The sequence below is a fragment of the Plecotus auritus genome (genome assembly GCF_963455305.1).
Source record: "Plecotus auritus genome assembly, chromosome: 5".
In the NCBI taxonomy this organism is placed as follows: Eukaryota; Metazoa; Chordata; class Mammalia; order Chiroptera; family Vespertilionidae; genus Plecotus; species Plecotus auritus.
In genome coordinates, this window is record NC_137776.1 from 185,951,806 (window position 1) to 185,975,951 (window position 24,146).

The 24,146-nt window shown below is 70.5% G+C and overlaps 1 protein-coding gene across 5 annotated transcripts; it reads left to right on the plus strand.

Moving 5' to 3' along the window:
- The first annotated feature begins 1,543 nt into the window (after positions 1-1,543).
- On the plus strand, positions 1,544-23,538 carry ABCA2 (ATP binding cassette subfamily A member 2). Of its 5 annotated transcripts, none has more exons than XM_080667210.1 (48): positions 1,549-1,748; positions 4,706-4,799; positions 5,789-5,900; positions 6,014-6,177; positions 6,698-6,825; positions 7,000-7,110; positions 7,376-7,594; positions 7,960-8,315; positions 8,602-8,761; positions 9,446-9,574; positions 9,677-9,844; positions 9,929-10,025; positions 10,274-10,447; positions 10,527-10,629; positions 10,711-10,825; positions 10,971-11,161; positions 11,300-11,450; positions 11,531-11,735; positions 11,861-12,025; positions 12,117-12,297; positions 12,403-12,615; positions 12,989-13,185; positions 13,282-13,464; positions 13,687-13,871; positions 14,025-14,145; positions 14,770-15,009; positions 15,108-15,326; positions 16,048-16,150; positions 16,255-16,574; positions 16,665-16,878; positions 16,970-17,075; positions 17,162-17,273; positions 17,355-17,415; positions 17,562-17,736; positions 18,015-18,130; positions 18,229-18,376; positions 18,610-18,733; positions 19,521-19,653; positions 19,745-19,862; positions 20,774-20,952; positions 21,036-21,177; positions 21,261-21,395; positions 21,503-21,606; positions 21,686-21,778; positions 21,888-21,990; positions 22,065-22,202; positions 22,300-22,506; positions 22,861-23,538. In XM_080667210.1, the coding sequence occupies exons 1-48, from the start codon at positions 1,593-1,595 to the stop codon at positions 22,894-22,896; spliced, it is 7,404 nt and encodes a 2,467-aa protein (XP_080523336.1). In that variant the 5' UTR covers positions 1,549-1,592; the 3' UTR covers positions 22,897-23,538. The 5 variants fall into 5 exon arrangements, 4 of the variants coding, with proteins under 4 accessions (XP_080523336.1, XP_080523337.1, XP_080523338.1 ...); XM_080667211.1 differs by having other exon boundaries at positions 18,229-18,351; positions 18,642-18,733; XM_080667213.1 differs by lacking the exon at positions 1,549-1,748 and adding an exon at positions 5,107-5,178 and having other exon boundaries at positions 4,705-4,799.
- The last annotated feature ends 608 nt before the right edge of the window (positions 23,539-24,146 follow it).

The window sequence follows — 24,146 nt, forward strand, 5'->3', positions numbered from 1 at the left end:
CTTCGAATCGGAGAGTCTTCCCTGACCCCCCAAAAAGACCCAGTGGGTGGACAGCAGGGGCGAAGTCAGCAACCTGGCTAGGGGTGGGGGTTGACGATGCCCCATTCTCAGGCCCGGTCTGCTTGGTGATGGGGGTTCCTGCTGCCAGGCGGCTGGTGGTAGCAAGTCCGCCCACCCCCCAGCTCCGCCCCAGGATGCTGCTGCAGCTGGGGAGCCCTGTAGCAGGCGGCTGAATGAGGAGAGGCTGGGGGTGCCGACAGGGGCCCCAACAGCTGGAGCACCTGTGATAGGAGCTCAGGACTTGTCGCTGCCCCAGCTGGGGGTGGGCATTGGTGGGACAGGAAACTGCCCGCCCCCTCGGCAGTGGATTGTGGGAAAGGCCTGCCAGTGACTTCCGGCCCTGACCTAACGCACCCCCCCCTCACCCCACCCCACCCGTGTGCTGACCGGGAGAAGGAAGTGTCCTCAGGACACAGGGTAGGGTGGGTGGGGGATTGTGCCCATCACCTGTCCCAGCTGCCCCAACTCCCACTTCAGAGAAGGAGCTGGGAGGGGCCAGGAGCTGCAGCTCCCCACCCCCAGGTCTGCCAGTCAGTGTCCGTGTGACCGCTATATGCACCCCAGATACTGGCCATCACATGACCCACCGATCCCATGCACAAGTGGAGAAACCGAGGCTGGGGAAGGGCATCGGAGCCACTCCTGGCTCCCATGGTGCAGGAGGGGCTGGCCTGCCCTCTTCTGCCCCCTGTTGGCCACCTGGGGAATTGCCCCATGCAACCTCCTCAGCCGGCCCAGGCTGCACAGCCCTCCAGCAGGCACCCACCCGGCCACCTCTGCGGACTCACTGGATCCCAGACGCCCTGGGCAGGAGCCCGGCTGCCCTCGGATGTGGGGAGAAAAACGAGCCACGCAGAGGGGCAGCCTCCGTCCCTCCCCTTCTTCCCATGCCCAGGGAGCAGCAGCCCGGGCAGTGCCCAGCCAGGCCCGTCCTGCCACTTGGTGGGTCGCCCAGCAGCTCGCTCTCCAGGAGCCGCTGGGCAAGCATGCAGGGGTGGGCGCGAGGGGGGCGGATCTGGATTCCTGAAGCCTCGAGGGCAGAGGCGACTTGCACAGGCGGGATCTCCATCCAGGGCGCGATCTCTGCTCCCCAAGCGAGGCACCTGCCGGGCTCCAGCCGCAGGGGCCGGGCCCTGTGTCTTAGACGTCAGGCTGACATCCCTGCCTCTGGGGCTGCGGGGGAGGCGGGCAGAGGCCGTGACCTGCTGGAGCTGAGCCTCCCCCAGCGGCCCCTCAGGGCACCCTCCGGGCCAGTCACCTCCTGGGGCGCCTCCACAGGAGGGGATGGAGGTTGCACGCGGCGGGCCTGGTGACCCGGGAGCAGAGCGCCCTGGAGGGGTGCGTCTCGGGGATCTGGGTTCAGATGTGGGCGTTCCTATCATCGCCTGGCGGGGTGGGCGGGACGGCGGACGCAGCGGCGCCTTTAAGCGGGGGCGGCGCGGACCCGGCGGGCGCGAGTGGCTGTCGTTGTTCCGCGGGGCGGAGCCAGCGCGGAGCCGGTCCGGACGCGAGACCCCGCCCCCGCGCGGGGGATGCCAAGCGGCGCGGTGCACGGAAGGGCCCCCGGGGCGCACGGAGGAGCTGGCCGGGCGCGGAGGCCGGAGCGCGGCCCCGCCGTCGCCATGGGCTTCCTGCACCAGCTGCAGCTGCTGCTCTGGAAGAACGTGACGCTGAAGCGCCGGAGCCCGGTGAGCGCCCGGCGTCGGGCCTGCGGGCCCCCTCCCCGCTCCCCGGGCTAGCGGCGCGCTCCTCTCTCCGCGCGCACGGGAGCGGGCCGCGCGCGCGCGGACCCCAGGCGGGCGCGGAGGATGGCGCGATGGGGCGCGGGCCGCAGCCCCCTCCCAGACGGGCCCCGCGCGCCCCTGCTCCGGCCTGGGGGTAGGGGGGACCCCGCCGTGCCCAGCCCGCCGCCCGCGCCCGCTGACATTCGCGGCGCTCGGCTGAGTCACCGGCGCCCTCCGCAGCGCTCTCCGGGGCCGGTTCAGAGGCGGGGGACAGGCGGCCCCGCCACTGGGGTCGCAGGAGACCCTGGCGCCCAGGACAGAGGGCTGGGCTGGGCCTCGATTCAGCTCCGAGGCTCCGTGGTCTCTGGGCCCGGCCCCGGAGCCCCGCAGGGACCTGCGGCTTCCCTCCCTGCACTGTCCTCTGCCCTTGGGCGGCCTCCCCTACCCGTGTCCACCCCCCTGGCCCTAGTGCTTCCTCACCCCTGGGAATGCCCTTGTGTCCCTGCACCCTTTTGTCCTTTGGGGAGTCCTCCCCGAGGCGGACCCACTCTCTTGCCCCCTGACCCAGCCTCCTCGGGGCCAGGGGTGCTGTTGGGGGTTGTGACCACCGGACTCCCCAGCTCTTGGAGGGCTCAGGGCGGCAGCTGTCAGGAGGGAGCCTGGGTGAGGAGCAGGGCCGGGATGGTGTGAATGGCGTCATGCTGGCCCTCACCGACCACGCACCAGGGAGGCCCCAGCAGGCAGCTTGGGTTTCTGAGTGGGCCCTGGGGACTTTCCAGACAGGAGTCTGGCGCAGGCCAGGGTCCCGAGAGGGGCCTGGGGGAGGCACGCTCTTGCCCACCGGGGCCCAGGAGGCTCCTGTCTCGCCTGGCCCTGGGCCCTGGGCTGACAGCTCCTGCACCATGGGAATCCGGGGCTGCGGGCCGGGCAGCGTGGCCGTCATCGCCACGGGCTGGGGCCTGGCAGGAGTCCCCTGAGCACCTGGCCCTGGCTGAGAGCCAGGGCTGGCCACACTCCCTGCCAGGCCTCCTGGGACTGGCTGCCGCTGGGTCAGGCCTGCAGCCCAGGTAGTCTTGGGGCAGCTGCCCTGCCTCAGGTTTTGGGTCATCGTGGACAGCGGGGTGGACTCAGGAGAAGAGGGGGACTGGGATGCATTAGTATCAGCCCCCCCCCCCCAGCCTTGGCGGGAAGGGCCCCCTCCCCCAGGGGCTGCTGGGAACAGGGGCTGGGCAGGCCAGGTGGAGTCTTTGGTCTGCAGTCGCTGGCACAGGTGAGAGAGGCCCCCCCTGGCTGGCTACACGGGGTTGGGGCTGGCTGGATGCGGGGCACGATCCCACAGGACCCCCACTTCCCTGGAGGGTCTCGCCCTTCAGAGTGGACCCTGGGCTTGGCTAGCAGAGTGAGCCCCTCGTGCTGTGTGCCTGGCCCCGGGGGGGGGGTGGCCTCTCCCCTCTTAGCGGTACGGGGGTCTCCCCTGGGGCCACAGGATGCTCTGGTGGAGGGACTGGGTTCCTGTCACCAAGCCGCTGGGGAGGAGGCAGCACCTCCATCCTCAGGTCTCACCTGTTCTGCCCTGGATCCCGCGGGAGGGGCTCTGGCCTGGGGTGGGCACCCAGGCCCCAGGGACCACATTGGTGGCACCGGCCTGGTCTCAGGAAGAGGAGTTTGACCGCCTTGCAAGCCCCCGGGTGGGATGCCCAGGTGAGGCTGGACCGGGGCTGCCTGCCTGGTAACCAGATGCCCCTCCAGCCACCCGCGCTCAGGCAGGCCTCTCCTCCCAGCAGCCCGTGTGCAGCGTTGCTATAGCGATGAGGAGGCAGCAGGCCTGTTGCTGCAGTTACCCTCGGGAGGTGCCCCATGGCAGGGCGGGTGTGGGTGGGGCTGGCAGGCTATGACCCCAGCCTCCGGAGTGGCCGCTGGCACACGGCCGCCGCCCTTGCTCCGTGCGCATGCCGGTGTGTGTGGCACGCGCCCGTCCCCGGCCCCGTGGGTGCCCACGATGTCTCCGTGGGCCAGCCCTGGGCTGGATCCTGGCTCGGGGCGGGATGGAGACTGGCACGGTCTGGGGGCGGGGGGTGTTCCAGACCACAGAGCTCTATTGTCAAAGGACAGTAAACACAGCAGTAGCCGTCGCCCGGGGAAGGGGCTCTGAGGCCTGTGTTTAGTTGGGGGTGAGGAAGAGCGGGTGGGGGTGGGGGTGAGACAGGAGCTCCTACCACTGACCAGGCGGAATGGAGCCCGGGTCCCTGGCAGGCTCAGCCTGGTGCCCAGCCTTGGGTGGCAGAGGCCCACGGTGGGCAGGGCGGTTGCTCCCACCTGAGCCGCCTGGGGTGAGGGGAAGGGGCCGGGCAGAGGAGATGTGGGTGCCTGGGGACTGGGGGGCTGACAGACCCTGACCAGGTCCTCCCAGAGGCTCAGGCCCCCCTCAAGCCTGGCCTCGCCTCTCTAGGCCCTGCAGGTGGGGAAGAAGATGACCTGGGCGCATGCGTGTGTCAGAGCGGCCCGCACGCTGGCTGATGGTCCCTGCTGGCCCTCCGCGTGGCCAGCAGAGCCTGGGCTGCCGGTGGGGGACCGTGTCTCACTTGGGCCAGACAGTATTCCCTCCCGTGCCCTTCGAAGAGGCCTCTAAGGGCCCGGCCCGTGTGGCTCAGTGGTTGAGCATCGACCTATGAACCAGGAGGTCTGGGTTCGATTCCTGGGCAGGGCACATGCCCGGGTTGCGGGCTTGATGATCCCCAATGTGGGGCGTGTAGGAGGCAGCCGGGGATTCCCTCTCTGCAATCAATTAAAATACGTTTAAAAGAAAGAAAGAAAGAAAAGGCCTCTAAGGAAGGGAGCCCGTGGAGGCTGGGCTGGGCTGGCCCTTCGGGGAGGGCGTCTGCCAGCCCCGGGCCGTGGCCTCACGCCCTTGCCCCTTGCAGTGGGTCCTGGCCTTCGAGATCTTCATCCCCCTGGTCCTCTTCTTCATTCTGCTGGGGCTGCGGCAGAAGAAGCCGACCATCTCTGTGAAAGAAGGTGAGGCCCCGGGGGGTGGGCCCGGGCACCGCTGGTGGGTGGGCAGGCAGCCCTCACCGCACCACACACGCATGTCCTGTGTGCACGTGACCACATGTGTGTGTCCTGGATCCCACAGGCGCGCCCTCCCCCCCCCCCGTCCCCCAATCTGTGAGCCTCACCCCTGAGTGGTCCCCGGCCACACCTCGTGGCTGGGCTGGGGGTGTGGCCGGCCACGGCGACCACGAGATGTCCTCACTGTTCTCCTCTGTTCTGTTTTGCCCCTCCCCCCGCATGGTCTCTGTCCTCCTCCGCCGCCCGCATGCAGTCAGTAAGTGAGCGGCCGCCTCCTCCCTGCTGGCCCAGGCGCAGCCGCAGGATGGTTTTGGGGGGCCTCCTGGTGCGGCTTGAGCACCCCCCACCCCCGCTTGCATTAACAGCCTTTCCCAGACCTGCTGGGTTCGGCGGAGCCCCCTGTCCACTGGCAGGGACCGCTGGCCCGGGGGAGGGGGAGGGGTGCCGGGCGCACAGGGCTGGGCCTCGGGGCCAGGCTCCCCGGGGTTCCTCTCTCTGTGGGGTTGCCTGGCGCTGTCTTGCGGGGCTGGGGCACCAGACATTCTCCCCTCAGACCCTAGTGGGCTCCTGCATTCCTTCTGCTAACCAGCTGGCCACAGAGGTCAGAGGTCGCTGCCCAGCCGGGGGCTCACATGCTCCCCTGGGCTTTGTGGGTCCTGCTGCGCCTGTGTTTTGGGGGGAGGGCGTCAGGGCGTTTGGGCCTTGGCTGGCCGAGGGAAGAAGGATGCTCTGGGAATTGTGGGGAAGGAGGGGTGGTCAGGTGCCCTTCGACCTCTGACCTGCTGGGCCATTTGCACTAGAACTCTCGGCCCTCGGTTCCCCGTCTGCTGCCTGAAGCCGCTCCTCCTTCCTGACTTTCTATACGTTTCTCTCCTCGGCCTCTGTCTCCCCCCACCTCCCCTCCTTGGCCTTCTCACCTGCCCTGTCCCCGCCAGCCTTCTACACGGCAGCCCCCCTCACCTCCGCCGGCATCCTGCCCGTCATGCAGTCGCTGTGCCCCGACGGCCAGCGGGACGAGTTCGGCTTCCTGCAGTACTCCAACTCCACGTGAGCCGCCCCAGACCACCCACCTCCCCACCCCCATCCCCGGAGCCCAACCCCCCCCCACCCCCCCCCCACCCCGCCGGGCAGCCGGTGGCTGACCCCAGCGCCCACTGCAGGGTCACCCAGCTGCTCGAGCGCCTCGATCGCGTGGTGGCGGATGGCAACCTGTTCGACCCCAAGCGGCCCAACCTGGGCTCGGAGCTGGAGGCCCTGCGCCAGCACCTGGAGGCCCTCAGCTCGGGCCCCGGCACCGGGAGGAGCCACCTGGACAGGCCTGCAGGTGCGCCGGGCCGTCCCCGTGCGTGTGGAGTGGGGCCCAGGCCCAGCTCTGGGGTCAGTGGGGTCTGAACCCCAGCGGGTGACTTCCTGCCTCGGCTGGGCCGGGGCCGGGGCCTCAGGCCCTCCATTCCGTCTGCACTGGGGTGTCGCAAGGATGTTTGCAACACGCAATCCCACGGTTTGGTCAGGCGCTGACCTCTCTTCCCGTAGATTGTCACGTGAGGAAATGACAACAGCCAACACAGCAAGAGCCGTCCAGTGTGAATGAGTCAGGATTGTACCTGTTTTTTGGGTCAGATCAGCAAAAAGTGTATTTTTGGTGTGCGCAGGGTTTCGATAACTGCTTTAGGCCACGAGGCGCAAAGGTTGAAAACAGCTGATCTAAACTCTTCTGAGTTCCCAGGGGACCCCGCTCGGGTGGGCCTGGCCCGGCCGCCCGCCGCGTGGCTGAGCCGTGGGGCCGGGAGCTGGGCCCTGAGCCGGTCCAGCTGGCCCTCAGCCCCGTCCTTCTGCCTGTCCAGTGTCCTCCTTCTCTCTGGACTCGGTGGCCCGGGACCCGAGGGAGCTGTGGCGTTTCCTGACACAGAACCTGTCCCTGCCTAACAGCACAGCTCACGCCCTGCTGGCTGCCCAGGTGGACGTGCCCGAGGTGAGGTGGGGGAGCCTGGCCATGAGCGTGTGTCTGCTCGTGGGGGGAGCTCCAGGCCTGGCATCTGCTCTGCCCTCCCCTGGCCGCAGGGCTGGGGTAGGGGGCGTGCTGGGCTCAGAGGTGGCCCTGGGGCCTGGTGAGAAACCCCAGCCCGAGCCGTGCCCGCACCCCCAGGTCTATCGCCTGCTCTTGGTCCCTTCGCCCGCCCTGGACGCGGAGTCAGTCCCCCGCTGGGGTCAGGAGCCGTGGGGCCGCCTGCAGACCAGCTCCCTGTCCCGGTTGGAGGTTAGGGGCCTGTTGGTGGGAAGAGGGGGGCTGCTGCCTACCTCTGGGTGGGTGTTTCTGCCCGATGGGTGCAGGAGGGGCCTGGGGTTTGTGGCTGGCGTGGGAGGGGGAAGGCAGGACGGGGATGTGTGTCTGCCCTGCCCACTGGAGAGCCTGTGAGCTCAGACCTGGCACAGCGGGTGGGCAGGGGGGCCTGAGGTCGGCGTGGACAGGCCCTTGGCTCCTCTTGGTGGGGCTCCTTCCAGCCGCTCTCCTGCACCCCCAGGAGCTGCTGGCAGCCCCCGCCCTCCTGGAGCAGCTCACCTGTGCCCCCGGCTCCGGGGAGCTGGGCCGGATCCTCACGGTGCCCCGGGGGCAGCAGGCGGCACTGCAGGGCTATCGGGATGCCGTCTGCAGTGGGCAGGCCGCAGCCCGTGCCCGGCGCTTCTCCGGGCTGGCCGCCGAGCTCCGGGACCAGCTGGACGTGGCCAAGATAGCCCAGCAGGTGAGGAGGGCCTGCTGCCAGCTGGCCCGCGGGCGGGGAGCCGGGCGGGAGGAGGCGCCAGGGCTCCTGCGGGGTCCCGGCTGCGCAGGGGCGGGGGCGGGGGTGGGCGTGCCTGTGCCTAGGCGTCCTGTACCTCCTCCGGTGATGCCAGGCCTCACCCCCGCCCGCCGCCCCGTGTTCTCACCCCCGTCTCTCCCGCCCCCGGCCAGGGCTCCCTCACCTGCAGGCGGCAGACTCCCTCAGCCCTCGTCCTGCCCACCCCCTTTGTGGTGTCCCCCCCCCCATCCCCGTTCCACTCTGTCCCCAAGCGCCCGTCAGCACCCGCCCCTGGTCCCAGTCTGTGCCCACACGCCCCTTCTCCCCAGCTGGGCCTGGACGCCCCCAATGGCTCGGCCCCCCAGCAGCCGCCCCCGCCACGGCGGCTGCAGGCGCTGCTGGAGGACTTGCTGGACGCCCAGAAGGTGCTGCAGGACGTGGACGTGCTGTCGGCCCTGGCGCTGCTGCTGCCCCAGGGCGCCTGCGCCCGCCACGCTCCCGGCCCCCCAGGCAGTCCTGGCGGGACAGCCAACGGCACGGGCACGGGCTCCAATGCCACGGTGGAGGACGGCGCCCCGTCTGCTGCCGCCCCCGCTGCCTCCCCCTCGGAGGCCCTGCAGGGCCAGTGCTCGGCCTTCGTGCAGCTCTGGGCCGCCCTGCAGCCCATCCTGTGCGGCAACAACCGGTAGGTGGGGGCGGGGGACCAGGTGGCCAAGGCCCGTGGGCCTGACCCAGGCCTGGCTCTGACCCCCCACTGCCCTGCCTTGCTGCCCCACCCCCACTCCATGCCTCACTGGGCACCTACACTGAGGCCCTGTCTCATGCCCCACCCCCACCCTAATGTGTGTCCCCCACCCCCACCCTCACACATGTCCCCCACGCGTGTCCCCATCCCCACCCTCACGCGTGTCCCCCACCCTCACGCGTGTCCCCCACCCTCACGCGTGTCCCCCCCACACGCGTGTCCCCAGCACCATTGAGCCGGAGGCCCTGCGCAGTGGCAACATGAGCTCCCTGGGCTTCACGAGCAAGGAGCAGCGGAACCTGGGCCTCCTGGTGCACCTCATGACCAGCAACCCCAAGATCCTGTACGCGCCCGCGGGCTCCGAGGCTGACCGCGTCATCCTCAAGGTGTGGGTTCCTTCTGGGGTTCCAGCCGCGTCTGTTCTGGGGAGGGAGCTGGAGGAGCCGGGGGAGGGCCCGCAGGCTGGGATCCCGCAGGGACGGTGAGCCCCGGCTCAGGCTCTGTGGGTGACGGAACTCGGGGCGGATCGAGGTGCAGGGGACCCAGGGCTGGTGCGGGGGGGGGGGGGGGGCGGGTGTGGCCAGGGCCCATCAGCGCTGGTGCGGATGCAGGAGAGGCCGCGGGCGGCAACCTTCCAGGGCAGCGTCCAGCGGGCCAGAGGGGGGCCACGCAGCTGGGTGGCTTGAGGCTGGCTGCGGGCTGGGGTGCATGGCCAGCCCAGGGGAGGGGCCCCGTCTGGAACAAGGAGAAACCAGGGCTGGAAATGGCCCGGGAACGAGATGAGGACCAAGCGTCAGGGCTGCTTGAGGGATGCAGGGGTCTGAGGAAGGAGCCGGGGAGGTAGGGGAACCAGACCCCAGGCTGCCCTGGAACGGGGGCCGCGGGGCAGAGCGAGTCCGGGTGAGCTGCAGGAAGGCAGGGCGGGGGAGGGCTTGGAGCCAGAGTGGTCATCATCTTCGGTGGTGGGGACTGGCCCATGCTGGGGCCCGCTGCGGGGGCGGGGGAGCGGAGCGCCGCTCGCTGGCCGAGTCCTTGCGTGAGTCCCATGCCCCGTGCCCTCCCCTCTGCAGGCCAACGAGACCTTTGCCTTTGTAGGCAACGTGACCCACTACGCCCAGGTCTGGCTCAACATCTCGGCGGAGATCCGCAGCTTCCTGGCGCAGGGCCGGCTGCAGCAGCACCTGCACTGGCTGCAGGAGGTGCCGGGGGCGGGGCGGGGCGGGGTGGCGAGGCGGGGTGCCCGCTCTGTCCTGGGTGGTGGTGGGCGTGGGCCGCCCTCCGATGCCCTCTTGCACCCCCAGTACGTGGCGGAGCTGCGGCTGCACCCCGAGGCGCTGAACCTGTCCCTGGAAGAGCTGCCGCCGGCCCTGCGCCAGGACGGCTTCTCGCTGCCCAACGGCTCGGCCCTCCTGCAGCAGCTGGACACCATCGACAACGCAGCCTGCGGCTGGATCCAGTTCATGTCCAAGGTGGGCGGGTGGGCCAGCCCCTGAGGGCCCCGCTGGCTCCGACGCTGCTTCCCGGGGCCGGCTCCGACGATGCCCCTCCCCCAGGTGAGCGTGGACATCTTCAAGGGGTTCCCCGATGAGGAGAGCATTGTCAACTACACCCTCAACCAGGCCTACCAGGACAACGTCACCGTGTTCGCCAGTGAGTCAGCCCTGACCCCTGCTCCCCCGCCGACCCACCTGCAGCCCCCGCTGCTCCCCCACCTGCAGCCCCTCCTCTCTCAGTCTCTCCCCATTCCAACCCCACTCCATACCCTTTACCCCTCCAAGGCCCCGCCCATCACAGGTCCACCCTCACAGCCCCACCCCCTTGGCTCCGCCCCTTCCGCAGCCCCACCTCACCCACTCCTGCCCCTCTCCCACCCGCCCCTGCCCCTGGTCCCGTCCCAGGCGTGATCTTCCAGACCCGCAAGGACGGCTCCCTGCCGCCCCACGTGCACTACAAGATCCGCCAGAACTCCAGCTTCACCGAGAAGACCAACGAGATCCGCCGGGCCTACTGGAGGCCGGGCCCCAACACGGGCGGCCGCCTGTACTTCCTCTACGGCTTCGTCTGGATCCAGGGTGAGGGCCGCCCCGGGGGGGGGCCCCCGGGTGGGTTGGGGAGGCCCCGCGCACCTGCTGATGGCCGACCCCACGGCAGACATGATGGAGCGCGCCATCATCAACACCTTCGTGGGGCACGATGTGGTGGAGCCTGGCAGCTACGTGCAGATGTTTCCGTACCCCTGCTACACGCGGGACGAGTGAGTGCGGTGCCCGGGACGCGGGCGGGGGGCGGGGCCGGGGCCGCGCCCACCCTCACGCTCGGCCCCCACCGAACGCAGCTTCCTGTTTGTCATCGAGCACATGATGCCGCTGTGCATGGTGATTTCCTGGGTCTACTCGGTGGCCATGACCATCCAGCACATCGTGGCTGAGAAGGAGCACCGGCTGAAGGAGGTGGGGGAGGGACGGGGGAGTGGGTGGGGAGGGGTGCAGAGGGGGGAGATGGGAGCGGGGTGAGGCAGCTGCGGGCCCCTCCCTCCCTCCCTCCCTCGCCAGCCCTGCCCAAGGCCCCCTGCATGCCCCCGCCCTCCGGCCGCAGGTGATGAAGACGATGGGACTGGACAACGCCGTGCACTGGGTGGCCTGGTTCATCACGGGCTTCGTGCAGCTGTCCATCTCCGTGACGGCGCTCACCGCCATCCTCAAGTACGGCCAGGTCCTCATGCACAGCCACGTGCTCATCATCTGGCTGTTCCTGGCCGTCTACGCCGTGGCCACCATCATGTTCTGGTGAGAGCCTGAGGCCATCAGCGGGCTGGGAGGGGTGCCCTGGTGCCCCGGGCAGGGACAGCCCCGGGCTTCCGGCTCAGTACCAGGGCCGGGTGCGCGTGGCCCGGTATGGCTGACCGCCGTGGCTCCCCTGCCCAGCTTCCTGGTGTCCGTGCTGTACTCCAAGGCCAAGCTGGCCTCAGCCTGCGGCGGCATCATCTACTTCCTGAGCTACGTGCCGTACATGTACGTGGCGATCCGGGAGGAGGTGGCGCACGACAAGATCACCGCCTTCGAGAAGTGCATCGCGGTGAGGGTCCCGGTCGGGGCGGGGGCGGGGGTGGGTCTGGCCTCCGTCACCGGCACTGACACGGCGGTCCCCGCCCTCAGTCCCTGATGTCCACCACGGCCTTCGGCCTGGGCTCCAAGTACTTCGCCCTGTACGAGGTGGCGGGTGTGGGCATCCAGTGGCACACGTTCAGCCAGTCGCCCGTGGAGGGTGACGACTTCAACCTGCTCCTGGCCGTCACCATGCTGGTGGTGGACGCCGTGGTCTACGGCGTGCTCACCTGGTACATCGAGGCCGTGCACCCAGGTACCTGCCCCCGCTTGGGAGGGGTGGGAAGGGGGGTGGGCTGCGGCTCCCTGGAGGGGACATGGGCCCGTGGCCCTTGACCCCCCCCCCCCCCCGTCAGCCTCCCCTCCTCTTCCCGCCCCCAGGCATGTACGGGCTGCCCCGGCCCTGGTACTTCCCGCTGCAGAAGTCCTACTGGCTGGGCAGTGGGCGGACGGAGACCTGGGAGTGGAGCTGGCCCTGGGCTGGTGCCCCCCGCCTCAGCGTCATGGAGGAGGACCAGGCCTGTGCCATGGAGAGCCGGCGCTTGGGTGAGGCGGGCGCCCTGGTGGTGCCTGGGGTGGTTGCTGGGTGCCGGGGGGCCTCTGGACAGCCCTGGCGCTGACCTGGGCCCTGGTGCAGAGGAGCCCCGGGGCATGGAGGAGGAGCCCACGCACCTGCCGCTGGTGGTCTGCGTGGACAAGCTCACCAAGGTCTACAAGAACGACAAGAAGCTGGCCCTGAACAAGCTCAGCCTGAACCTCTACGAGAACCAGGTGGTGTCCTTCCTGGGCCACAACGGGGCCGGCAAGACCACCACCATGTGAGTGTGTGTGTGCGGGGCGGGGAGGGGGTGGGGGTCCCGGACATGTGGGAGGCAGGGCGGGCGTCCTGAAGGAGGCCGGGCTGTGACCTGCCCCTCCCCCAGGTCCATCCTCACGGGCCTGTTCCCGCCCACCTCGGGCTCCGCCACCATCTACGGCCACGACATCCGGACGGAGATGGACGAGATCCGCAAGAACCTGGGCATGTGCCCGCAGCACAACGTGCTCTTCGACCGGCTCACGGTGGAGGAGCACCTCTGGTTCTACTCGCGGCTCAAGGGCATGGCCCAGGAGGAGATCCGCAAGGAGACCGACAAGTGGGTGGGGCGGGGCGAGGCTGGGAGGGAGGGCGGGGCCTGGGTGGGCGGGGCCTGCGCAGGCCTGTGGGCGGGGACTTGGGGGGGCGGGGCCTGCGTGGGGCTGACCCAGGGTGTGGGCGGGGCCTGGGAGGGGCGGGGTCTGCATGGGGCTGACCCAGGTGTGGGCGGGGCCTGGGAGGGGCGGGGCCTGCGTGGGGCTGACCCAGGGTGTGGGCGGGGACTTGGGGGCGGGGCCTTGTGGGGCTGACCCAGGGTGTGGGCGGGGCCTGGGAGGGGCGGGGCCTGCGTGGGGCAGGCCTAGGGTGGGCGGGGCTCGCGGCAGGGCGGAGGCTGCCACTGTGCCGGTCCGGTTCTGGGTTCTGCCCGCCAGGATGATTGAGGACCTGGAGCTCTCCAACAAGCGGCACTCGCTGGTGCAGACGCTGTCGGGCGGCATGAAGCGCAAGCTCTCGGTGGCCATCGCCTTCGTGGGCGGCTCCCGCGCCATCATCCTGGACGAGCCCACCGCCGGCGTGGACCCCTACGCTCGCCGCGCCATCTGGGACCTCATCCTCAAGTACAAGCCGGGTGAGTGGGGCGCCGTGCGGGGGGAGGGGGGGAAGAGGAGGGGGAGCCCCTGCCCGGCCCCGCCCACCCCTCCCTGACCCGACCCCGCCTCCCCAGGCCGCACCATCCTCCTGTCCACCCACCACATGGACGAGGCTGACTTGCTGGGGGACCGCATCGCCATCATCTCGCACGGGAAGCTCAAGTGCTGCGGGTCCCCGCTGTTCCTCAAGGGCGCCTACGGCGACGGCTACCGCCTCACGCTGGTCAAGCGTCCTGCCGAGCCCGGCGGCCCCCCAGGTCTGCACGCGGCCCTGAGCTGGGGCCCCCCCCCTGCCCGGGACCCTGCGCCCAAGGCGAGGGAGGTGGAGGGCTGCACCCTCACATTGCCCCACAGGCCCAGGGTGCCTGGTCCGGCCTGGCTCGCCCTCTCCCCAGGCCCCCATCTTACCTGGCTGTGCTCTCCTGGGGTCCCCCTCCCTGGCCCCCAGTGAAGCCCTCCCGTCTCCCCTCCCCTCCCAGACCCAGGACTGACGTCCAGCCCCCCAGGGCGGGCCCAGCTGAGCCCCTGCTCAGAACCCCAGGTTTCCCAGTTCATCCGCAAGCACGTGGCCTCCTGCCTCCTGGTCTCGGACACAAGCACGGAGCTCTCCTACATCCTGCCCAGCGAGGCCGCCAGGAAGGGGGCCTTCGAGCGCCTCTTCCAGGTGTGGGGGCAGGGCCCTGTGGGGGCGTGGCTGGTGGAGGGGCGGGGCCAGTGGCGTTGGGGGCGGGGCCCGGGGAGGGCGGGGCCTTGGAGGAGGGGCGGGTAGTGAAGGGACTGGGGGCCGCCTTCCGGCCTCACCCGGCCCTTTTCCCAGCACCTGGAGGGCAGCCTGGACTCCTTGCACCTGAGCAGCTTCGGGCTCATGGACACGACGCTGGAGGAGGTGTTTCTCAAGGTGTCGGAGGAGGACCAGTCCCTGGAGAACAGCGAGGCCGGTGAGGCCCGAGCACCTGCCCGCCAGGCCTGGGGCTCCTCACCCTTCCCTTGGTGGTGGCCCAGGGTCCTGAGTGGGAACCAGGGCCTAGGACTCCCTGTGGTCAGCCTGGGTCGGAGGTCCTGGGTGTGTGGGGTCAGCCTGGGTCGGAGGTCCTGGGTGTGGGGTTCAGCCTGGGTTGGGGGTCCTGGGTGTGTGGGTGAGCATGGGGTCAGGGTCCTGGGTGTGGGGGGTCAGCCTGGGGTCGGGGGTCCTGGGTGTGGGGGTGAGCAATGGGGTCGGGGTCCTGGGTGTGGGGGGTCAGCCGGGTTGGGGGTCCTGGGTGTGTGGGTGAGCATGGGGTCAGGGTCCTGGGTGTGGGGGGTCAGCCGGGTCGGGGGTCCTGGGTGTGGGGGGTTAGCCGGGTTGGGGGTCCTGGGTGTGGGGGGTCAGCCGGGTCGGAGGTCCTGGGTGTGGGGGTGAGCATGGGGTCGGGGTCCTGGGTGTGGGGGTGAGCATGGGGTCGGGGTCCTGGGTGTGGGGGTGAGCATGGGGTCGGGGTCCTGGGTGTGGGGGTGAGCATGGGGTCGGGGTCCTGGGCAGCCGGCAGGTAGCTGGCCACCCTGAGCCCTCCCCCCTGTGGCAGACGTGAAGGAGTCGCGGAAGGACGTGCTGCCCGGGGCGGACGGCCTGGCCTCCTTGGGCGAGGCTCAGGCCAGCAACCTGGCCAGGTGTGCGGAGCTGGCTCGGTCCCAGGCCTCGCTGCAGTCTGCGTCCTCCGTGGGCTCTGCCCGTGGGGACGAGGGAGCTGGCTACGCCGACGTCTACGGCGACTACCACCCCCTCTTCAACAACCTGCAGGACCCCGATAACGTCAGCTTGCAAGGTGGGGGGCGGCCGGGTGGGGCCGGGTGGGGTTCCCGGAGGGTGCCGGGGGCGGGGCAGCTGGCTCAGCCTCGCTCCCCCCCCCCCTTCCCCCGGCAGAGGCCGAGGCAGAGGCGGAGGCGGAGGCCCTCGCCAGGGCGGGCCAGGGCAGCCGGAAGCTGGAGGGCTGGTGGCTGAAGGTGCGCCAGTTCCACGGGCTCCTGGTGAAACGGTTCCACTGTGCCCGCCGCAACTCCAAGGCGCTGTCCTCCCAGATCCTGCTCCCCGCCCTGTTCGTCTGCGTGGCCATGACCGTGGCCCTCTCCGTCCCCGAGATCGGTATGGCTGCTCAGCAGGCACAAGGGCATCGGCTGGTGTCCCCCCCCCCCCAACCCCGTGGGACTGTGGCTCTGCCCGCCTCCTGAGCACCGGGGGGACCCGCCCCGCTCTGTCAGGGTCTGGCATTCCGGCCTCCCTGGGGCCCAGGCCCAAGCTCAGACTTTACGGGTACTGGGAAGAGGGGGGTCTGGCCCGGCCGGGTGGCTCAGCGGATGAGCCTCGACCTATGAACCAGGAGGTCACAGTTCGACTCCTGGTCAGGGCACATGCCCGGGTTGTGGGCTCGATCCCTAGTGTGGGGCGTGAAAGAGGCAGCCGATCGGTGATTCTCTCTCCTCATCGATGTTTCTATTTCTCCCTCCCTCTCTGAAACCAATAAATGTATTTTTTTTTTTAAAAAAAGAGGGGGTCTGGCCGAAACCGGTTTGGCTCAGTGGATAGAGCGTCGGCCTGCGGACTGAAAGGTCCCGGGTTTGATTCCGGTCAAGGGCATGTACCTTGGTGGCGGGCACATCCCCAGTGGCAGGTGTGCAGGAGGCAGCTGATCGATGTTTCTCTCTCATCGATGTTTCTAGCTCTCTATCCCTCTCCCTTCCTCTCTGTAAAATATCAATAACATATATTTAAAAAAATAAAAAATAGAAAAATAAAAGAGGGGATCTGGGCCCAGGGCGGCAGGCGGGCAGCCAGCACCCGCTCAGGCTCCCTGCACCCCCCGCAGGTGACCTGCCCCCGCTGGTCCTGTCGCCCTCCCAGTACCACAACTACACCCAGCCCCGCGGCAACTTCATCCCCTACGCCAACGAGGAGCGCCGGGAGTACCGGTGAGCTGCCCGCCGGGTGGCCGCGGTGTGCGGGGGCCTGGATGGAGCGCCAGGACGGGTGGGCACGCGCCTCCTGCTGGGACTCAAGCTGCGGGTTCTCCCAGCTTCCAGCTGTCCCCGGACGCCAGCCCCCAGCAGCTGGTGAGCACCTTCCGGCTGCCGTCGGGCGTGGGCGCCACCTGCGTGCTCAAGTCTCCGGCCAACGGCTCCCTGGGGTCCACGCTGAACCTGAGCAGCGGCGAGTCGCGCCTGCTGGCCGCGCGGTTCTTCGACGGCATGTGCCTGGAGTCCTTCACGCAGGGGCTGCCCCTGTCCAACTTCGTGCCGCCCCCGCCCTCACCCGCTCCGTCCGACTCCCCGGCGCCCCCGGACGAGGACCTGCCACAGGCCTGGAACGGCTCGCTGCTGCCCACGTCCGGGCCAGGTACGGGTTCTCGCGGCCGCCCCGGGGGGTGAGGGGTGGAGCGGCCCGCTGACGGCCACTGACGGCCGCTGACGGCCGCTGTTTCTGCAGAAAACTGGACGTCGGCGCCCTCCCTGCCACGCTTGGTGCGGGAGCCCGTCCGCTGTACCTGCTCCGCCCAGGGCACCGGCTTCTCCTGCCCCAGCGGTGTGGGCGGGCGCCCGCCCCAGGTGCGGGTGGTCACGGGCGACATCCTGACCGACATCACCGGCCACAACGTCTCCGAGTACCTGCTCTTCACCTCGGACCGCTTCCGGCTGCACCGGTGTGCGGGCGGGCCGGCGGGCGGGCGGGCGGGCGGCGGGTGAAGGGTCGCCACCCCTGCCCGGGGCCTCATGCTCCCCGACCTCGTCCAGGTACGGGGCCATCACCTTCGGCAACGTCCAGAAGTCCATCCCGGCCTCGTTCGGCGCCCGGGCCCCGGCCATGGTGAGGAAGGTCGCAGTGCGCCGGGCGGCCCAGGTGAGCATGCGGCCCGGCCCCGCGGGATCCCGCCCTCACCTGAGGTCTGCAGGACCCACGGGCTCGGGGTCTCTCTGTGCCCCCAGGTTTTCTACAACAACAAGGGGTACCACAGCATGCCCACCTACCTCAACAGTCTCAACAACGCCATCCTGCGCGCCAACCTGCCCAAGAGCAAGGGCCACCCGGCAGCCTATGGTGAGCGGGGGCGGCCGGGGGGTGGGGTGGGGCGGGGCGGGCGGCCGAGCAGCCCCTGAGACTGTCCTTCCTGTGCCACAGGCATCACCGTCACCAACCACCCCATGAACAAGACCAGCGCCAGCCTCTCCCTGGATTACCTGTACGTGTGGGCAGGGGCGGGCCTGGCAGGGGGATGGGGCACGGGCAGGGCTGAGGGGCACCTTGTCCCCCACCAGGCTGCAGGGCTGAGGGGCGCGGGCAGGGCCGAGGGGCGCGGGCAGGGCTGAGGCCGCCTCGCCCCCCCAGGCTGCAGGGCACGGACGTGGTCATCGCCATCTTCATCATCGTCGCCATGTCCTTCGTGCCGGCCAGCTTCGTGGTCTTCCTGGTGGCTGAGAAGTCCACCAAGGCCAAACACCTGCAGTTCGTCAGCGGCTGCAACCCCGTCACCTACTGGCTGGCCAACTACGTGTGGGACATGGTGCGCCGCGCGCATGGCCGGTCCGGGTCCCCTTGACCCCAGACCTCCGGCCATCCCGTCCTTGTCAGCTTCCAGGCCCCTCACCCCTGTCCCAGGCCCCCCACCCCTGTCCCCAGGCCCCTCACCCCTGTCCCCAGGCCCCCCACCCCTGTCCCCAGGCCCCTCACCCCTGTCTCAGGCCCCTCACCCCTGTCCCAGGCCCCTCACCCCTGTCCCAAGCCCCTCACCCTGCCCCCAGGCCCCTCACCCTGCCCTCACCAGCCCCCCTGCTCTGGCAGCTGAACTACCTGGTCCCGGCCACCTGCTGCATCATCATCCTGTTTGTGTTCGACCTGCCGGCCTACACGTCGCCCACCAACTTCCCTGCAGTGCTCTCTCTGTTCCTGCTCTACGGGTAAGGGCGGGGGAGGGGCCTGGGGCGGGGGAGGGGAAAGAGGGAGTGGGAGCGGGGGGCCAGGCCGTGGGGTGACCGCGTCCGCCTCTTGCCTGCAGATGGTCCATCACCCCCATCATGTACCCAGCCTCCTTCTGGTTCGAGGTCCCCAGCTCGGCCTACGTGTTCCTCATCGTCATCAACCTTTTCATCGGCATCACGGCCACCGTGGCCACCTTCCTGCTGCAGCTCTTCGAGCACGACAAGGTGGGGGGCTGGGGGGCGACAAGGTGGGGGTGCGACAAGGTGGGGGGCTGGGGGGCGACAAGGTGGGGGCTGGGGGGCGACAAGGTGGGGGGTGAGGGGGCGACAAGGTGGGGGTGGGGGTGCGACAAGGTGGGGGGTGAGGGGCGCAACAAGGCGGGCGGGGGGGGTGCAGGGTGTGGCAGGCTGAGGGGCTGTGGCCCTGCCTGTGACCCTGTGACCCCGTGACCCTCCAGGACCTGAAGGTCGTCAACAGCTACCTGAAGAGCTGCTTCCTCATCTTCCCCAACTACAACCTGGGCCACGGGCTCATGGAGATGGCGTACAACGAGTACCTCAACGAGTACTACGCCAAGATCGGTGCGCGCGGGGGCCGGCGGCTGGGGGCAGGCGGGGGGGACGTCCAGGAGCGGGACAGGCAGGGGGATGTCCAGGAGTGGGGACAGGCGGGGGGATGTCCAGGAGTGGGGGGCAGGCGGGGGGACGTCCAGGAGTGGGGGGCAGGCGGGGGGACGTCCAGGAGCGGGACAGGCGGGGGGATGTCCAGGAGTGGGGGCAGGCGGGGGGATGTCCAGGAGTGGGGGCAGGCGGGGGGATGTCCAGGAGTGGGGGACAGGCGGGGGGACGTCCAGGAGCGGGACAGGCGGGGGGATGTCCAGGAGCGGGGGGCAGGCGGGGGGGACGTCCAGGAGCGGGGCAGGCGGGGTGATGTCCAGGAGTGGGGGGCAGGCGGGGGGACGTCCAGGAGCGGGGGGCAGGCGGGGGGATGTCCAGGAGCGGGAGGCAGGCGGGGGGGATGTCCAGGAGTGGGGCAGGCGGGGGGATGTCCAGGAGTGGGGGGCAGGCGGGGGGGATGTCCAGGAGTGGGGCAGGCGGGGGGATGTCCAGGAGTGGGGGGCAGGCGGGGGGACGTCCAGGAGCGGGGGGCAGGCGGGGGGATGTCCAGGAGCGGGGCAGGCGGGGGGGACGTCCAGGAGCGGGGGGCAGGCGGGGGGGATGTCCAGGAGCGGGGCAGGCGGGGGGATGTCCAGGAGTGGGGGCAGGCGGGGGGGACGTCCAGGAGCGGGGGGCAGGCGGGGTGATGTCCAGGAGCGGGGCAGTCGGGGGCTCCGAGGCCCCGGCCCCGCCCTGAGCGGCCGCCCCGCAGGCCAGTTTGACAAGATGAAGTCCCCGTTCGAGTGGGACATCGTCGCGCGGGGGCTGGTGGCCATGGCGGTGGAGGGCTTCGTGGGCTTCTTCCTCACCATCATGTGCCAGTACAACTTCCTGCGGCGGCCGCAGTGAGTGGGGCGCCCGGGGCGTGCGGGGGAGGGTGCCGGGGGCGGGGGGATACAGCGGGCGGCTGGCTGCACACGGCCCCTCCTGCCCCAGGCGCATGCCCGTGTCCACCAAGCCGGTGGAGGACGACGTGGACGTGGCCAGCGAGCGGCAGCGGGTGCTGCGGGGGGACGCGGACAACGACATGGTCAAGATCGAGAACCTGACCAAGGTGGGCCTCGGGCACGTGGGGCGGGGCCGGGAGGGGGTGCCCACCTGCCTACCATGGGGAGGTGGGTTTGGGGTGCGGCCAGGAGGGGGTGCCCACCTGCCTACGGTGGGGAGGTGGGTTTGGGGCGGGGCCAGGAGGGGGTGCCCACCTGCCTACCATGGGGAGGTGGGTTTGGGGCGGGGCCAGGAGGGGGTGCCCACCTGCCTACCATGGGGAGGTGGGTTTGGGGCGGGGCCAGGAGGGGGTGCCCACCTGCCTAGGGTGGGGAGGTGGGTTTGGGGCGGGGCCAGGAGGGGGTGCCCACCTGCCTACCATGGGGAGGTGTGGTTTGGGGCGGGGCCAGGAGGGGGTGCCCAGGTGCCTACCATGGGGAGGTGGGTTTGGGGCGGGGCCAGGAGGGGGTGCCCAGGTGCCTACCATGGGGAGGTGGGTTTGGGGCGGGGCCAGGAGGGGGTGCCCAGGTGCCTACCATGGGGAGGTGGGTTTGGGGCGGGGCCAGGAGGGGGTGCCCACCTGCCTACGGTGGGGAGGTGGGTTTGGGGCGGGGCCAGGAGGGGGTGCCCACCTGCCTATGGTGGGGAGGTGGGTTTGGGGCGGGGCCAGGAGGGGGTGCCCACCTGCCTACCATGGGGAGGTGGGTTTGGGGCGGGGCCAGGAGGGGGTGCCCACCTGCCTATGGTGGGGAGGTGGGTTTGGGGCGGGGCCAGGAGGGGGTGCCCACCTGCCTAGGGTGGGGAGGTGGGTTTGGGGCGGGGCCAGGAGGGGGTGCCCACCTGCCTAGGGTGGGGAGGTGGGTTTGGGGCGGGGCCAGGAGGGGGTGCCCACCTGCCTACGGTGGGGAGGTGGGTTTGGGGCGGGGCCAGGAGGGGGCCAGGCTGGCGTCGGCCCCTCTGAGAGCCCCTCGCCGCCAGGTGTACAAGTCCAGGAAGATCGGCAGCATCCTGGCCGTGGACCGCCTGTGTCTGGGCGTGCGCCCCGGCGAGTGCTTCGGCCTCCTGGGCGTCAACGGCGCGGGCAAGACCAGCACCTTCAAGATGCTGACGGGCGACGAGAGCACGACGGGGGGCGAGGCCTTTGTCAACGGGCACAGGTGCTGCGGGCACCCGGGCGGGCGTCCGGGCGGGCGGGCGGCCGGTGGCTGGCGGCGCCCGTGCTGACGGCCTGCGTCCCCAGCGTGCTCAAGGAGCTGCTCGAGGTGCAGCAGAGCCTGGGGTACTGCCCGCAGTTCGACGCCCTGTTCGACGAGCTCACGGCCCGCGAGCACCTGCAGCTGTACACGCGGCTGCGCGGCATTCCCTGGAAGGACGAGGCCCAGGTGGGGCCGCCGGGGGGGGGGGGGCGGCGGGGGGAGCGCGGGGCCGGCAGGGAGGGCGTCTCTGATGGCTGCTCTCGCCCCAGGTGGTGAAGTGGGCCCTGGACAAGCTGGAGCTGACCAAGTACGCGGACAAGCCGGCCGGCACCTACAGCGGCGGCAACAAGCGGAAGCTGTCCACGGCCATCGCCCTCATCGGGTACCCCGCCTTCGTCTTCCTGGTGAGCCTGGGCGCCGGGGGCCCTGCCTTTGTTTTCTGGGTGAGCCCGGGAGGGAGGTGGCAGGTAGGGGTGCAGCCGCTAAGCCCGGCGCCCCCCCCCCCCCCCAGGACGAGCCCACCACAGGCATGGACCCCAAGGCCCGGCGCTTCCTCTGGAACCTCATCCTGGACCTCATCAAGACGGGGCGCTCCGTGGTGCTGACCTCACACAGGTGTGGCCCCCCCGCCCGCCCTCTGCCCTCTGCCCGCTCCGCCCTCTGCCCCGTGCCAGCCTGTGCCCCTCGCCCGCAGCATGGAGGAGTGCGAGGCGCTGTGCACGCGGCTGGCCATCATGGTGAACGGGCGGCTGCGCTGTCTGGGCAGCATCCAGCACCTGAAGAACCGGTGAGCGGGCGGCGGGCGGCGGGCGGCGGGATGCGGGCGGCGGGCCGTGGGTGCGGGGTGGGGCGGCCGCTCTGGGCAGTGGGGCTCTGGCCATGGGCCCGTCCGGCAGGTTCGGGGACGGCTACATGATCACCGTGAGGACCAGGAGGAGCCAGAACGTGAAGGACGTGGTGCGATTCTTCAACCGCAACTTCCCGGAGGCCGTGCTCAAGGTGGGAGGACCCCGGGGGGGGGGGGAGGGGGGCACGGCCAACGCGACCTCTGACCTCCCGGTCCCCGCGCCCAGGAGCGGCACCACACCAAGGTGCAGTACCAGCTGAAGTCGGAGCGCATCTCGCTGGCCCAGGTGTTCAGCAAGATGGAGCAGGTGGTGGGCGTGCTGGGCATCGAGGACTACTCGGTCAGCCAGACCACGCTGGACAACGTGAGTGCCCGGGCCTGGGGCGCCGGCCGCTGGCCCGCCCCCCCCCCCCCCCCCCCGCTTACCCCCCGCCCACCGCCTGCCCCTCTCTGCCCGCCAGGTGTTCGTGAACTTTGCCAAGAAGCAGAGCGACAACTTGGAGCAGCAGGAGACAGAGCTGCCCTCGGCCCTGCAGTCCCCGCTGGGCCGCCTGCTGAGCCTTTTCCGGCGCCGGCCCGCCCCCACCGAGCTGCGGGCGCTGATGGCCGATGAGCCCGAGGACCTGGACACGGAGGACGAGGGCCTCATCAGCTTCGAGGAGGAACGGGTGAGCCGGGCCTGAAGGGTGAGGGCAGCCAGGCTGCAGAGGCTGCAGGACGGGGGCCGGTGGCCACGGGGACGGAGGGACCCCTGGTGCTCGGGACAGACTGCACCTGGCAGGGTGGGCACGGGTGGAGCAGACCGGCCCCCGCAGACCCTCGAGACCGGGAGGCTTGGAGGGGCCTCAGCGATGGCAGGCAGGGGTGGGGGCACCGGACTGAGCAGAGGCCGCACCACCCCCTGGGCGAGGGTGGGGAGGGGCATAGCGGGGACGGGGAGAGTGCGCCCGGGCCTGGGTCCTGGGGTCGGGCACTGCTGGGTGCCGGGTGCCGCCCGAACCTGCCCTTCTGCCGTCTGCCAGGCCCAGCTCTCCTTCAACACGGACACGCTCTGCTGACCGCCAGGCGCCGGCTCGGGACACACCGGAGGGGACAGAACTCAGGAGGGGACAGAACTGGCCCGGTGCCCGCCCAGCAGGCCCTGGAGTGGGAGGTCCAGGACCAAGGGCTTCAGGCCCCTCCAGCCCCTGCCCTGGGCCAGGGCCGCCCTCCCCTCATTGTGCCAAAGGCCGGCCTGGCCCTGGGCTGACACCCTCACCCCGCTCTGCCTTAAAGCCTTGGGCCAGAGCCCTGGCTCTGCCCCGCCCAGCTCTGCCTGCCACCCCTCCCCCCACCCTGGGGCCACCGGGGTGACGGCTGCCAGGTGCGCCCAGCCCCTCCTGGACCCGCTTCTTTCTTACCACCCCTTGAAGGCAGGGGCTGCGGCCGGGGCCGAGGGGCGTGCGTCCCGGCCCCAGGCACTTACTTGCTGTGGTTCAGGAAGAGGTGCCCCCGTGGGCCGGGCAGGGGCTGCCTCGGGGCAGCGGGCTGGGTACCAGGGATGGCGAAGCCGGCCCCACTGGCCAGGAGAGGACAGAGGACCCCCGCCTGACCCCCAGCTGTCACTGCTCCCCACCCAGCTGCCCGCCTGCCCGCCTGGAGCCGGACCTGTACGCAGCGCACAGATGTTGGTTTTAAGTAAATAAACAGAAAAGTCCACAGGAGGTGGCCGTGTGTTGGGGTGACGGGGCCCCTGGCGGCAGGCTTGTCTGCAGGTCTTAGAGCACCAGCCTATGGGGGCGGGGGGGCGGGCAGGCAACAGGTCAGCTGGAGGAGGAGGGGGGGGGCTTCCACCCCCTACGCCCTGACACTGCGGGTGGGGAGACTGAGGCAGGGGCTGTCCGTCGCTCTCCCAGCACCCCTCGGCCTGGGCTCGGCACCCAAGACGATGGGGTTTTCATGTGTGAGGCTCGGGGCAGGCCCTGTGCGGGCCTCCTGTGCTCCCTGCCGCCCCCCTGGGGCCTGTGGGGGGGGGGGCGGGGGTGCTGGCTGCCTTCTGTCTCCTCCTGGCCGTGGGGGGGCTTCCAGGGGGAGGGGATCGCGAGGCTGAGACCCAAGTCTAGGGGGGAGCGCGTGTGAAGGCTGGAGACGGGGTCACGGGGACCTTCCAGGGCTCCCTCCCGTGCGTCCGTGGTCAGTCTTCCTCCTCAGGTGCTTCGGGGACACAGGCCGGCTCATCCCTTTCGCCCAGGTGGGGCTGCAGGGGGGCCGTGGCCTGCGGATCTCCCCGGCACGTTCCTCCCACAGAACTCCTCTGCTTTCGCGAGCA

Excerpts from the sequence above, each read along its gene's own strand:
- ABCA2 (XM_080667210.1), top strand. The coding sequence starts at position 1,593 with ATGCCAAGCGGCGCGGTGCACGGAAGGGCCCCCGGGGCGCACGGAGGA. Across the intron at positions 10,026-10,273 it reads CAACGTCACCGTGTTCGCCA|GCGTGATCTTCCAGACCCGC; the intron begins GTGAGTCAGCCC and ends GTCCCGTCCCAG. Across the intron at positions 17,076-17,161 it reads CAGTGCGCCGGGCGGCCCAG|GTTTTCTACAACAACAAGGG; the intron begins GTGAGCATGCGG and ends CTGTGCCCCCAG.